Source organism: Bombus vosnesenskii, unplaced genomic scaffold, assembly GCF_011952255.1.
Source record: "Bombus vosnesenskii isolate JDL3184/JDL3185 unplaced genomic scaffold, Bvos_JDL3184-5_v1.1 scf7180000013788, whole genome shotgun sequence".
Taxonomy (NCBI): Eukaryota; Metazoa; Arthropoda; class Insecta; order Hymenoptera; family Apidae; genus Bombus; species Bombus vosnesenskii.
The window spans coordinates 81,287-95,947 of record NW_022883218.1 but is presented as its reverse complement, the minus strand read 5'-3'; the positions used below and the strand labels follow the sequence as shown (position 1 = coordinate 95,947).

The following is a 14,661-nucleotide window of genomic DNA, read 5'->3' as shown; positions in this document are numbered from 1 at the left end:
TTTCAATAACTAATTCTAGCATCTAAACTTGTTACCAGAAGTGCTTGCGACCAAACGAGCAAACGTTTGCATGTTTCACGCGGGGCATCTCTTTAAAACACTAAAAAATAGTATTATTTCAATTAGTCCACTAAACAGCAACTGTGTGAGAGATCAAAGACTTTCGCTCATACATTTTTCCCTCTCTAATTTCCCTTGTTGATCCAGTCGAAAGGCTAACGTGCGCCAGTTTCTTCTTTTTTTCCCCTTTTCTCTATTTTTTCCCGAGGGAAATCACACTTCGTTTCTCGATTTCGAATAATACGCAGCGCAAATGCAATATAGACAGACATTTTCGTCTGATAAATAAAATAGTAAAAAGTGGTGGAAATTAGTTATTAATAACTCGAGAGGAAACATATGTGAGATTTAGAGGAAAAAGTGGCGCAATCTTTAATCTAAAAAAATTCTTGGTAGTCCCGAAAATTTAATAGAGAAATCCGATCTTATCGATTGAAATGAATATGTTTTCGGTTTTTATCAGAATACATTTACTAATTTAGATACTATACCATTGAGAAATGCAATATTCTCAATACAATTTTTAAAAAATGTTCTTGTTCTGATTTTATAAAATATTGAGAGGTCTAATGTGTTTTTCATTTGCAAGGCTGTGATTACTGGAAGAAAATTTCGATAACAAACAACGAACAATACGTTTCTTAGTAGCACTTTCTGTGAAAGCTACATAAATGTTTGTGTAAAATAATTAAATTTAAACCTTTCAAGACCATAGCATAATACATATTTTATATAATTTATATAAACTATATTACAAGCAATCTAAGTATCCTCTATATACAATCTTTTAAAGAATCTAAGACATTTCAATAGATGTTTCTAAATAAATACACATATTATCTATTATTCCCTATATTCATGTCCTTTTACAGAAAATTGCACAGATACTATTTTTTCACTAAGCTCCTCGTGTCTTCCCGAGAATAACGTCTGTAAGATCAGAAAAGATCACGGTTCTTAATAATGTTCTATACCCTGAAATTCAGCAGGAACTTAATTTCATGTTTCCCACAGACATATGTCCCGTTGGATTTTCGAGACTAACTAAAACTACTCTGCTGAAACGTAACGCAGAGATATTACATATTGCGCTCGCTTGTAGGTACACGTGCTGTCGAGTTTGTGCATATTACTCGCGTTACGAGCTAGTCAAGTGTCGCAATTTCGCGAGCACCATGAGCAAAGTATATCTTCGTCGAAAGCATCGAAATACTCTCGTGGATGCTGGAAGCTCACTCGCTGCGATTATGATGAAATCAAGTATGGTCGGACTTTCTATTCGTGAGATTCAATTGACGTACTTTTCTTTAAAGCACGCCTTTTTGCCTCTGTTAATGGCGAATGAAAATCCACGTTTCATTCGGAGCTCGTTAACCGAATGAAGCATCTGTTGAGTTACTATCGATAAAGAATTTAAAGAGTTTGAACTGGAATATTTAATTTTCGCAGAATTTTAGACCTGAATATTAAATTTAATGGCTACTTTTTATAAGAATACTATTTAGGTTTCATGCAATACTGAACATTTTTTTATGTTAGAGAGTAAATAATCAGTTTTAAATATTTTTATGTATCGCTTCGTTTTCATTCTCGAAAGCATTTTTGCTTGAGAGAACTTCAACTCATAAATCAGGCATGCTTTAAAACAGGGTGGTAGAATCTTTTATAGGAGGAGAAAAATAGTTTAAAAATTGCGGCTACCTCGAGATACTGGCATCGCGATGTTGATTCTTGCTACGTGAATCAAATGTAAGTGTGCCGTGAATCCATTTCTACCACGAGGATCTAATAACAATCGCATGTATACGATTGTTTTATCTTAATCTCAGTATCAAAAAGAACATCGTGTGATTCTCGTTTAATTATTTTTTGAATTACATGTTATGCAAACTGTGTAGTGTTGTTGGTAATGAGGTGAAACCACGACAGAGTAGAAGGAGAATATTTTGCATTACACAGCAGAATCTTGCGTTAACGAATCTCGCGAGGAAAGGGATTATAGTGCAGATTTAGAGAGAGAACTTAATAAATTGATATAAATAAAGAGTGTATGTTAGGAATCATATAGATAGACTCATAAATACTTATTTATGAGTTCATTTATGACCTAATTTATGAAATATATATAATCTATATAAAATATAAAGGATGTGAAAGAATTCTACATAAAATATTATTTTTTTTACAAGAAAATTATATTTTTTTATTTACAAATCAATTTATGATTTAATTTATAAAAAATTAATATATAGATGTTGGTTTATTAGACGAGTTATCTAAATTATAGAAAAGTGGAGATATAAAGGAATTCCTCAAAAAAGAATTATTTACAAAATAATTGTATTTTTCTAACACACGTCATGGAGTAATTTTTAACATAAATTTGTCGACATTATTTCCATCTTAAGTACTTAAATAAATTTCCAGTTATCGACAAGATATGAGATTACTGTACATGTCGTTTTAAGCGACTGCTCGATAAGCTCGTATAAACGTCATCCTAGAATCGCGCTTATCAGCTATTGGCATAGAAATTACAACGGTCAGTTTCAAACCAAAGAGAACGAAAAAGAATTAATTACTAAGCACTTAGAATTTCCAAAAGAGGAAGTAATTATTTGTAAAGTTTAGAACATACATACTGTAGAAACACTCTAGTAACATCTTCCAACTTCCCCTTCACGATCATAGCCAAAATTTAGATACAAACTTGCATCCTATCTATTAGCGAGACAGTCGTTGAATTGGTGCAATCAGTTCCAACTCAGACAGTAACGACAGCAATTTAAGAACGATATCTCAGTCTGCATGACAAAATCATGCAAATGATCTGACCTATGATTCCGTTATATAAATCAAGTTCCATTAATAGACTGCGGATGTTTATGTAAATTCTAATTCCTAATATACAGGTTTTATGAAATCTAACGATATAATTATTAAGACAAGCAATATTTTGGCAATTTCGAAGCTCAAGAAAAAACACGTTTGTCTCGAAAATCAAATATACAGACAATTTTGTTAATATGGGTTTGATAGAAAATGTCACTTATCATCTTCATCTTCTATAATTTTCATATTTTATGTATTTCTGCGTATTACGTTCATCCTGTGCACTCTTGTATCTTCAGATTTTCCATAAACGCGCAAACATTTGCAGTTTATTCTTTATCGTGTTATCTTTCCCTCCACAATTTCTGCTTTTTAATGTTATCTAAGATTCTGTTGCATTCCCTCAAAGGCTGGTGTATCGCGATAATCGAAAATTATGCTGCAAGCAGTCGAGCACTCTCGAATTCGTGACGGATCCCTCGAGCTAGACATTTGGTCGCGCTGTCGAAGCACCCGGGAGCGATTTCCGGCCGTGATTTATCCACCGGATGGAAGTTCGATTTTATTGTCACCGGAGGTATATTTTAGCATTATGCTCGTGCAACATCTACCGGTCTGCTCTCCCATAAATGCGGTATTTACGTCGCTATCATGGACCTGGAAGAACGAGCCCGGATCGCGATGACCTTCTAAACTCTAAACGATTGATATTCCACTGGGAGGCGAGCCCTAAGAATATTATTTGTCGTGATATAGCAGCCGGTAGTAAATATCCGACGAAATGGCAATATCAGCGCGTTATAGACGGTCCCTGCCGCGGCCAATATCCGAATACGAGAGGACAGGACGCGGCTCGAGAACTTCGTAAACCATTTGGGAACGTCGTAAAGCTTCGGACGAAAGTTGTTCTCGCCACCTCTATTGTTGCGTCGTTTTAATTTATTTCGAGTGTGTCCTACGCTCGTGGACTGGATTTGCGGATTTTAATTGAAAATTCCAGCAGAAACAGGTCCGCATGAATATCAAGCGTCGTCCTTTATCCGGTCAATCCAACGTGATCGGATTGCTCGTGGCCATCGTACTTTTTCATCCGAAAGTTTCAGCCTTCCGTAGATTGTACATGGGATTCATTAAGCCGTTGAATCAATTAAATCAACCATCTGGCGAGTTCAGTTCTAAAGGGGCTACGATCGATCGATCTCGTTATATCTAGGATATCCTTGTTCGGGTTGTTCCGAATATCGGTTATCGTTCGCGCCGTGGCGGCCACTGGAGGTTAGGTGTTAATTGAAATTAACGATCTCGAGGATAAGGGTCATGCAACATCGGAGAGTTTCACATAGATTAGGCTCAACGTTGCTCTAATATGGGAGACCGCGTGGAACGTGTATGCGTTCGAAAGTTAGAGTCTTGCTGTCCTATAGCCTCGACCTCACGTTTCCATACACGATGAAGGTATCGATCGATACTGCTGCTGTCCCGTGCGTCTCTTCGCAGATGTGAATTGCGAACTGTGCAGTCACGCGAGCTTTTCGGATGATCTCATTGCGAAGATTGAGGAAATGCGCTCTAACAGAAAAAAGACACTAATAGCAAGGAAATAATGTGATTTTCGGTTAAGAGCGTCGCTGTGCGATGTAATGGAATTTTTTTGCCGCTTTTCTTGTATCATATTTCAAATCTGTTAATTTTAATTTTATTTGAAACTTGAATTTGGAATTTGGAATTTTAATTGGAACTTGATATTAAATAAATAAATAAAAATATATATGTATATGCATGTATATATATATATATATATATGTTCGTGAAATGAAAGGGATTTTAATTATACCGTATCACCGCCCTCAAAAGCAGGATGATCCTTTTAATTCGCTACGCATTCATCCCAACGATTTTACGTTTTCGAAAATATGCCTTGAAGATCTTTAAGGATCCACGAGCGCGGCACGTCAAACGAAAATAAACTTTATCAAAATGAATCCGCGAATTTCGTCAGAAAGTTTGCTATGAGAGTCTCGTAATTTGTACTATAGGAAAATTAATTTGCTCAACTACGGGTATAAACTTCGAGGTTTGTACCATTCGCCGCGTGGAACGATAGGAAAGGATGAAAACTCAAGGGGGATGAAAGTGATTCACACACAGGAGCGATATCAACGCGTTTGTAAGCGTTCTCGCCAGCTTGCTTCACTTTTCTTTATTTTCTCTGTTTTTTTTTCTTTTATATTTTTTTTTCTTGTTTAGTCCTCTCAACAATGTGTTACACCTTGAAAAAGAGGGATACGATAGGTAGACATAAGTAGCGTTAAATTGGTAGATTAAAGTTTAATTAGACAAATATGTACTGCACCTCGCGTACCCGCGATACGCGACGAGTTTTAGGCACTTTAGAACGTTACGTACGCGGTGCTAAATACCGTAACATGCTTAGCCCGTACTTTGCGCCACCAATAAGACTTATCTGCGACATTCTTCTTTCTATTATCGTTCACTATCGTTTTCACGCTTTGTCATTGTTTCTGGCACATACCCGTCTAGCGATCCGTAAAAATCCTCCTTGGAAGCTCGTAAAAAGTTCTGATTGTGTTCCCGATGGGACACACGACCCTCATCCACCTTCGTTGTACGCGAACTTTTCGCGTTTCGATCGTTGCGCGTGGTAGCACCTTTCGATAAATTTTCGATGATATGAAAAAAAATAAAAGAAATGTATTAAGAAAAATTGGGAAAGTCTGTCTGCCTTCCGCGTCATCGTGATGGATCCTTATTAAACGAGCGTGTATACTAACGAACGAATCGTATATCATTCCTACAATTAAACTTCTTGTCCCGTATAGCAAGCGTACCGTGTAAAAACATAATTATGGATCGTAAGCATAGCGATTATCACAGACATCAGCTGTAGCTTCTGGACGTTTATGGTTGCAAATCATAGGTTCTTCGTGGTCGGAAGTCTCTGGATTAGAATGACCCGATTTCCCCTCCGCGATACCCAAGACCAGTTTCGTTGGACGTTCTGGAAGGGTGACCTCGCTAGAAGAAGATGTAATTGATTGGGTACGATGACTGGCCTTTTATCATCGATAATTAGAAGACTGTATAGGAAACATTTATGGGTGGTGCATAAGTGACATAGATCAGTACTCGGCGACTATGCTTTTCGTTACTGACAATTATCTCATGTATCTCGATAATGAATCCTGTTGATCAATAAAGTAGAATAAACACCTGCTATATTTATCGATTATCGTTAATGTCTACGTTTGAAAATTCAGTTGGATCGCATCTTAACATTGGATTCACGCGATAGTGCGACGGCTAATCACATTCAGAAGACTAGAAAGTCTAGAATCAGATTGAAATTCTAAAAAAAATCCTAAACATCGATAAAAAGACATTCCTGGGTTTAGTAAAACGGTGTCTGGTTAACTTGACAGAAATCTGGTCTTGGGTGGGAAACATTTGATACGAAGTGGGGGTGCGACGAAAAATAAATGTAGTTAGTGCCATCTAACGTTACCATTCTTACGCGATATTTTCGCAGATGCTACTACGTTCTGTGAGTGGCTTTCGTGCCGGACGAAAACCGTTCGCGAATAGTGTTATTGCAGTAGACCGCTTCTGTCGTAGCTGACGGACCTGAACGCGTCTTCGACCAGATCCGTCAGACACCTGACTGCTTGTAACAGAGCAGCGAGGAGAAGAGACAGTGAAAGAGAGATCAGTTTGCTAGGCACTAATGCGTTCTCCGAGGAACTTTGACTTCTGCTCGATATCTTCTTTCTCTTTCTCTTGTCGGAACTTTTACCGCCACCGGACTCTTTCTCTTTCTCCTGCATCTTTTCTACGGAGACTGAGGTACGCTTCGTTCTATTTGGTGATTTTTCTCGTGGACGCGGGGTATTTACCGTAATTTCTTTCGAAATCTTCGCCCTTTTCTGCTCATTCACGCTCGACATCGCGAAACATCGATTAGAAGAAATAGATTCGAGTTTCCTGCGAAAATCTTCCGTTTTCGCGTCCATGATAGTCCAACGTTTCTCGTTCAATCTTTTCTTATTTGTCATAATAGATTTATTTTGCGGTGTTTGCAACATTTCCTCCGACCTCGCTTTCCCGGTAAGATCTGGAAAATTCCCATTCGTCGATTCGAATAGCAAATTTTGCAAAGAGCTTTTACCAGTATCACGTTTGTCGGTAGAATCCAAATTCGAAAACGTCGAATTTTCATCCAGAGAGTTTGTCCTACTGTGACACTTGTCGCGGCAGAATAGTTTCTTCTCAGCACACGTGGTGTTCAGATTGTAGTCGATTGTTATCGGTTCTTCGGGTTCTGACGAACAGAGTCTGATATTCTCCTTGGCTCCTTCGAGAACGATTCTTCGAGGCAAAGTTTTGTTAAGACTGTTTGGAATGAAGTTTATGGCTTTTTCATGGTTGCAATTGGGATCGGCGGTTTCTTCACGGAAAATCGTAGAACCGTCTATACAGTCGGTGTTGGAACGATCATCTACTGATCCTGATTGATTGTTTTCTTCTATATTAGTGGTGTCAGATGACTCTTCGTTGGAAGCGTCGAAGGCACCAGCACCAGCATCGTCGTCTTCGTTGTCGTCTTTCATCGTTATATTATGACCTATCCAAACCTCTTCCTCTTCTTCTTCCTCTTCTTCTTCATCTTCCTCTTCATCATCATCTTCGTCTTCAGACCCAAGAGATTTTCTCTTGTTTATTACAGGAACAATACCGTCTGCGTACAGAAGATCCTGGACCTCGTATAGACTCTTCTCGATACTTGGACTTTTGTACAATAGGTTTCTCAATTCCGGTATATCGAGGTCTTGCACGTGAAGCAAATTCTGCTCGATATTTAAGAGACTCTCTTCTATCTGTACAAGACACTGTTCGATATCACAAGCTGGTTCGGAGCTTGGATCGCTTTTCGCGCCAGAATGATTAGTTTTAGTAGATTCATTATCACACATCTGTCCAATACTCGCTGATTTCTGCTTCTGATCTTCCAACACGCGATTATTAGAGCTTAAATGTTCTCTCCAGGATTCGATAGGCCAGCAAGCCGTCTGTAACAATTCCCTCGGCTGCGTTTGACTGTCATAAAACACTCTATAGTTACTGTGACTATTGGCTACCTCATAGTTGGTCTGCTGTCTAATGTCCCAACCTAACTGATCACTTTCCGCGTTTTCTCTGAAACTTCGTTCTCTGTTCTCCGACGACACACTATGATCACCATGACTGTTGGCTACTGAATAATTGGTCACTTCTTCTCGATTAGCATCCAGGTAATTCTTAACGGACAATTCCGAATATAACTCGCTATACCTAGTGTGACTGCTAGATTCTTTGTAAGCGTTTTCGTGACTGTTTGCCATAGGATAGGTCGTACTTAGATCGAAATCTTCTCGAGGCCTTCTCGTAACTACTCTTGTCTTGCTGTAAATGGAAGAGTCCTCTTTACCGTGACTATCAGCGTCATCGTTCTCGTCGTCTACTTCTATTGCTCCTTCTGGGTAGGGAATTTCTTGCGTTTCATCAGGCACGATACCAGACTCTAAACAGGAATCATCCATGAGTATGTAACCATCCAAGACATTTTCATCCAAATCGATCCAATTCCTTGAATGATCTTCACCCCATTTTTGTCTACTTTCTGCTTCATTCTGTTCGCTCGTCTGTCTTCGTCGTTCGCATATCGTAGGATCGTGTACATGTATTTGCACCGGGCAGAGGACGTCGGTTCTCCTCTCGACGTCGCAAGTGGATGGCGGTGTGGTCGCAATCAGTGGTGTGACCTCGTCTAAAAGAGCCTCACGGGATTCACGGTACCTGTAACCGGGACATGGAGTGTTTACTGGAGAGTGTGAGAGGAGATTGACGTAACCACCGGCGCCTCTGCCTATGAGCGATCAGGTGATCGTTGTTGCATCTCGATTGTGACCCATTGCGGAGTCCTGGCTTTCGTTCAGCGCTTCGTTGCTCAATCTTGTACGGTTAAGGGTGGATATAACCTTAATACAGAAAAATGAATAAATAAAATATGTTAAATTTACTGTAAAAAGGTAGAACTATTTATAGAATAACGGAAGAGTTGAAATAGTGAATATAATATTTCTATAAAATAAGACAAAAATCCAAGATAAAAAGCTGTGTTGGAAAATTCGTTTTTGAGAAAAATGCATTTGAGAATCATTCGAGTACACGTGTACTTAAGTGATAACTGATTTTATAAAATTCACTAACTTACTTTAGATTATCTACGTGACTAACTTAGTTAATATCAATATTTACATATTAATTCGCTCTTAAGAATTTATGAATGAACACGATGAATCTAATAAGTGACAGTAATAATAGATGTAGACTAAACCGAGTTCAGTTTATCATTTTAATCAAAATGTGATTTAATATGTTGTACATCAGTATATCGTGTCTTATCGCATATTTAATAAAAACTGATAGTTAATATCAGGAGTCAGTAGCACTTGTGGTACTGATAATAAATAAACTACAATATTGTGTCACCTACAAAAGTATGTCTAGACTATCGCATTCTACTATTTATTTGCAATTAGAATACAATATAACTTTCTTAAAATCTTTCAATGCAATGCAATTTTCTTATTCTGAATTTTTATCTCAGTTTGAGCCATAAAATCTCCTTCACTGGACTTCTATCATACTGTATGGCACATCAATTATTTGAAATTACTAATATCATTATGATGTTATTTAATAATATAATAATAATTTTAATTAATAATATAATAATAATGTTAATTAATAATATAATAATTTAACTTATTTAAAACAATTATTGCGATAATTATCTCTACCTACCTTTGGATGAGTGACTTTAACATCGCGGAATTCTTCGGTGAATGTCAAAATGTACACGCAGAATGCTGCAGCGCACAGCCATTCAGTGATAGTGCTAGCCACGTGCAATTCCCATCCGCCATCTTCCTTGTACCATTTCCGAGGATTCGTACCTGGAAACGAAAATACAGATGCATCGTTTTAATATGTAAAAGAAGAACGTGTTAAACGAAGGGGAAAACACAACCAAACTAACCCTTATAGGCCAAGCGTGCCAGCACGCCAGTGATGAGAGTTACGATGAAACAAACGGTGCAAAAGGTGGATAATGCCGCCCGAAGGTGAGCCAGTTTCAACGAACATCCGAGCGGATGCAGGTAGAACGAACACACGGCCTGCGAACAAAACGCATGAAAAATGAGAAAGAGCCAGACAACGAAAGACAATGTAATGTCGTGAATAAATCAGCTTTCCAGGAAATTACGCAAGCCACGTATCAGACTTCATTTAGTACGATCCAATTAGTTTTTAGTTAGTTAGTGACATTAGTGTTTTATCCACGATCTTTCAGCTAGTTTTAATTTTTGTATTTTTATCAGACGGATGGCAGTTGTTGGATTCTTTTCGAGAGGAGAACGAAAAATTTCGAAAGCCACGTTTCATTGAACTATGTGGAATGAAAGCTCATGGGTATTAAATTTTGTAGAATAAAGATTGGATATGGAATAATAATAATAAGGATTGGAATAATTTGAGAGGAGAACTGTCGATTTTGTTTTATTATAGTTAGGTAAAATAGTTAATTCGTGGACCTGTACCTATACATTTTATGATTGCAATTTCTTATTGAAATAAAATTTTTTAATGTACCTGTGTCCAAAAGTATGCAGTTCCACCACCGAAACATAAAAGAGCGCCAATAAAGTGTACCACTATGACAGATGTTTCTTGAAAGTTTGCGACCACCGAGAGGCCAAACGTCGATATTAGGCCAAAAATCAAGGCCCAATGATTCCATTTCGGTAGAGAATGTTGCAACCTAAACGTACTCGAACATTCTTTCACTTGAGAGTATCTTATGTAGACGAGGAACGACACTGAAACGATTCAACAAAATGTCAATTATCAATATGATACTGCAGTATGTTGCGTTCAATATTTCTTAATTATCATTTTTAAGATTATTCTATCACAGAGACAATAATACAAATAACACATATATCTATCAGTTATTTTTACATCAAACAATTTTCATCGATACTGAGACACTCGTTGTTTGCACAGGTTTAGATATCTCTTTTAAAATTTACGAGTCCAAGTTTAACGACGATCGCCTCCGAAAACAAATGCTATTTTTGCTTTGCTAAACTCTCGCTTATTCCCAGTGAACGAGAATCGAGGTCAGTGTACCGTGTGCGAAGTATCAATCGATTTTCTTCCTCCGAGTGTATCGAAGATTTAAATACATTTGTTGATGTTGGACACTCACTGAGCATCGCGATCATGTTGATAAACTGGGCGAATATGCAGCTTTCCGGTGCATAAGTAGCTGCATCCGAGATGTAAGGAAACTCGGCTTCCACATGACCCAATAGAACTGCTATTATGTAACTGCAAAATACAAATAAATCCATACTTTTTTATCGGAATATTTACAAATTTTTTACTGAAAACTTTGTGGAAAATAAAAAAATCATAACATATTCCATTGCACTTAAGGATGAGATATAGCAAAACAGAAGACATAATAAATATTAATTACAAATATAAGAAGTTGTCTGCATATTCAACAAGATGCAAAACAGTCTAAGTAACCGTATGTCGTCTCAGCATATGTTAATGTAATATTATATCTGCTTACGGTAAAAGATTAAAACACAGCATATTAATTACTATCTTGGTTTACTAAATATGTTATTTTATGAATTGTTTGACGTCTATGTAGTCACGTGTTAATCGGAATATGTTTGTGATATACAATAATAAAGATTGAATATTATCTTCATATTTATTTATATGTGTTTCAGTATCTGCAAACTAGTATTCACAGTGTACTATGCAGATCTGCGTAATTTGCAAAACAAATTTCCGACGGAGAATGTTTTATGCTTTGTACTTTGCATTCAATCACACATGGTGCGTCGAAAATAAAAAAAGGAAACTCTCGAACGTTGAATTTAAATTAAGCAAAACCGACTGCACACAGGCAGAATTCTTTTGTCTACAAAGTTCAAAATAACTAAAAATAACAAAATAAAAAAAACGAACACTATGGATTATTTTTTAATAAAGAAAAACAATATCTCCAATCAAAATTAAAGAAAACTGACTGCATATAAACAAAATTTGTTTATCTACGAAATCTAACGAAACCAATAAAAATAAAATAACCACTATGGATTATTTTGAACAAAGAAGAAAATACCAGTTTAACAACTCTTTCATAATTATCGAGCAATAATTTTGCTTACGTCAAAATAAAGACAGAAGGCAACGAAATGAACAGGATAATCGGAAGATAATGGAGGTTGACCAGGAAATCCTCCTTGTCCATGTTTCCTGTGTGCGTTTGTGGTTATTTTCGGCTTTCCCGCCGGAACCAATGACGTCAGATGATGACGCCCACGGAAGACGCCGCTATCGTGAAGACACACGCGTCGTTGCACGCGTCCACAAGGTACGAGCACTCATGCTCGTCTGTTCCAAGAGGCTGGACCTCTTATTCTACTTCCTTCCCACGGGAATCAGTCGCTAGAATGCATGGAGCTGCGGCCGCACTGCAATTCGATTGCCATTAACGTTCTTCTTCGACGTACCTTTGATTAAAAAATAACAATATGTCACGTGGCGACCTAATATAAAACGTGCTCGTATTGTTTTCAATGTCATTGTTTTCAATGTCGTTGTTTTCATGAATTTTAGTTATATTTTGATCTAGAATGTTTCAAATATGTGAATTCTGTCGAGTTGCATATACTACACATATTGTCAGTGGTAAATATTTGCAACTCTATTTAAAGCACGAAAGGAGTCAGTGCCAGTCACTGCATGACTATATTTAACTGCTACAATAATATATCATAGTACTATGATAATGCTATAGTAGAATACTACAATAAATTACGTTATACTGTATATTACACTACATGCGTACAATTGAAAGTAGATCACAAGCTGCGCGCCAGAAATATCGTACACGGTGTCTTACCAGAAAAACTACAGCAAGTGTCCGTGGCACACGTCGCGGTCGCCGCAAGTATTCGCCGACAATAGAGAGTGACACAACTCGAAACGCCTGCACGAGGTGCCGTTCTTGACGTGTGCGTTCTCACGCGGGCGTTGTCTAGGGACAGAGGAAAGGGAACCCTTGCAACGAAGCAATTGGAAATCTTACGTAGCAACGACGCTCGAAAACAGTCGATTCTTCCAACTCATATGGACATGAAAAAAATTGCTAGTACCTTTGACGTTTTCGTTGTCTCTTGAGCACCAACGTTCCTTCCACAAACTATCTCGTCGTACTGAAACTAGAAACTCTTTCGAAGGGGCTGCACACAGTTGAAGGTCTTCTTATCCAATAGCACCCAACAACACCTAACACTCTTTACACTATGTCGTTGACGATGTACGAAGAGCAAAGTACGATATTCCACTTGATTTCCTTTTCTTTCGGTTCTCTCGTAGTTACGTGATTTTCGAGCTTTTGTTTAAGAGGCCAGGGTGAAGAGCGAGCAGAATCACAGAGGTTATGGCCGACTGTGCGCGATCGATGTTGTGCCAGCGAGAACGGCGCTCTCAGCAGCTGCGCCACGAGACTGATGCCGCGCCGTCGTCGTTACTGACAGACGTTCTCCAAGAAACGTTTGTCCTAATACTACTCGCGAACGTGTTGCGATAATACGTACATACATGTAGACGTAACGCTTATCAATACCGTTAAATAATCACCTTTTCGCTTTACGATCGTCCGGATGAATTTCTTCTAACGAATTTATGACTCTGCAAATTCTTTCTACTTTTCTACAAACTCGTTGAGACGCAAATATTCGCATTAAAACCGAATACGTATATCGAGGCGGAATTCCTCGAACATGTTGCTCGAGCGTGATCGGACGGCAGGCTTCGTTCTGCGATTAAAATCGATTCGAAGCAAACCACACGATATTTTTTGATAAAAATTTCATTCATATTACAAATTAAATTCGAGAAACGATGGATTGGAAATCTATATCTTCATTGATTCGTTGAACGAGGAGTTTTTAATTTGGTTAGGAAGTTGCAGGTATCGACTGACAATTGACAACGTGATGAGTGCCAGTCGACATCCAAATTTGGTCGCGGGTAATACTTCAGGGCAAGATTCGTGCAAAATTTCCGCATTATTCGAAGTAACTTTGATCGAGTGAATAGAGAGAAAGATAAATCACGTTTGTCCATGGAGAGCAATTTGTAGTACGAACGTTCAAACAGCAAATTTTGCTTTAATGCTGGTAGATGATGACCTTTACCGTGTTTGCGGGTTTCAAAGTTGATTCGCGTCCTCTTCTGTGGAGACATTTGAATATTTGTTCGATCAACTTCATCGGGGATTACTATTTCACGTGATGGGTTTTATCGACCGCAAGAACAACGAAACGTCGGTATCTATCAGTAATTGAGGTGTGAATCGAGATAACGCGATCAGCTGCAGTGATAATCGAGCAAACTGTTGAATGAAAAGAAAAAGAAATAGAAGATACTCACACGAATAATTTAAAGAATTTTGTAAACATTAAACGTGGTGTTAACCCTCTATAATCTGATTTTTTTCGATTTATAAAAGAAAGATATGATATGTGATATAATTATACAGAAATATACAAACTAAAGTATTTAATGCTTAAAGAATGAAAAAAATCATATTCAGATTTCGCTCCTTTAGTTGTGTTG

At 37.7% G+C, this 14,661-nt stretch overlaps 1 protein-coding gene across 1 annotated transcript; it reads right to left on the bottom strand.

Moving 5' to 3' along the window:
* Nucleotides 1–5,106: 5,106 nt before the first annotated feature.
* On the bottom strand, nt 5,107–13,613 carry LOC117238953. Its single transcript, XM_033504163.1, is given in 8 exon segments — nt 5,107–8,842; nt 9,726–9,905; nt 9,989–10,127; nt 10,603–10,829; nt 11,222–11,343; nt 12,204–12,509; nt 12,941–13,075; nt 13,194–13,613. Coding segments are annotated over 6 exon segments (3,096 nt in total). The 5' UTR covers nt 12,287–12,509; nt 12,941–13,075; nt 13,194–13,613; the 3' UTR covers nt 5,107–6,497.
* Nucleotides 13,614–14,661: the final 1,048 nt, after the last annotated feature.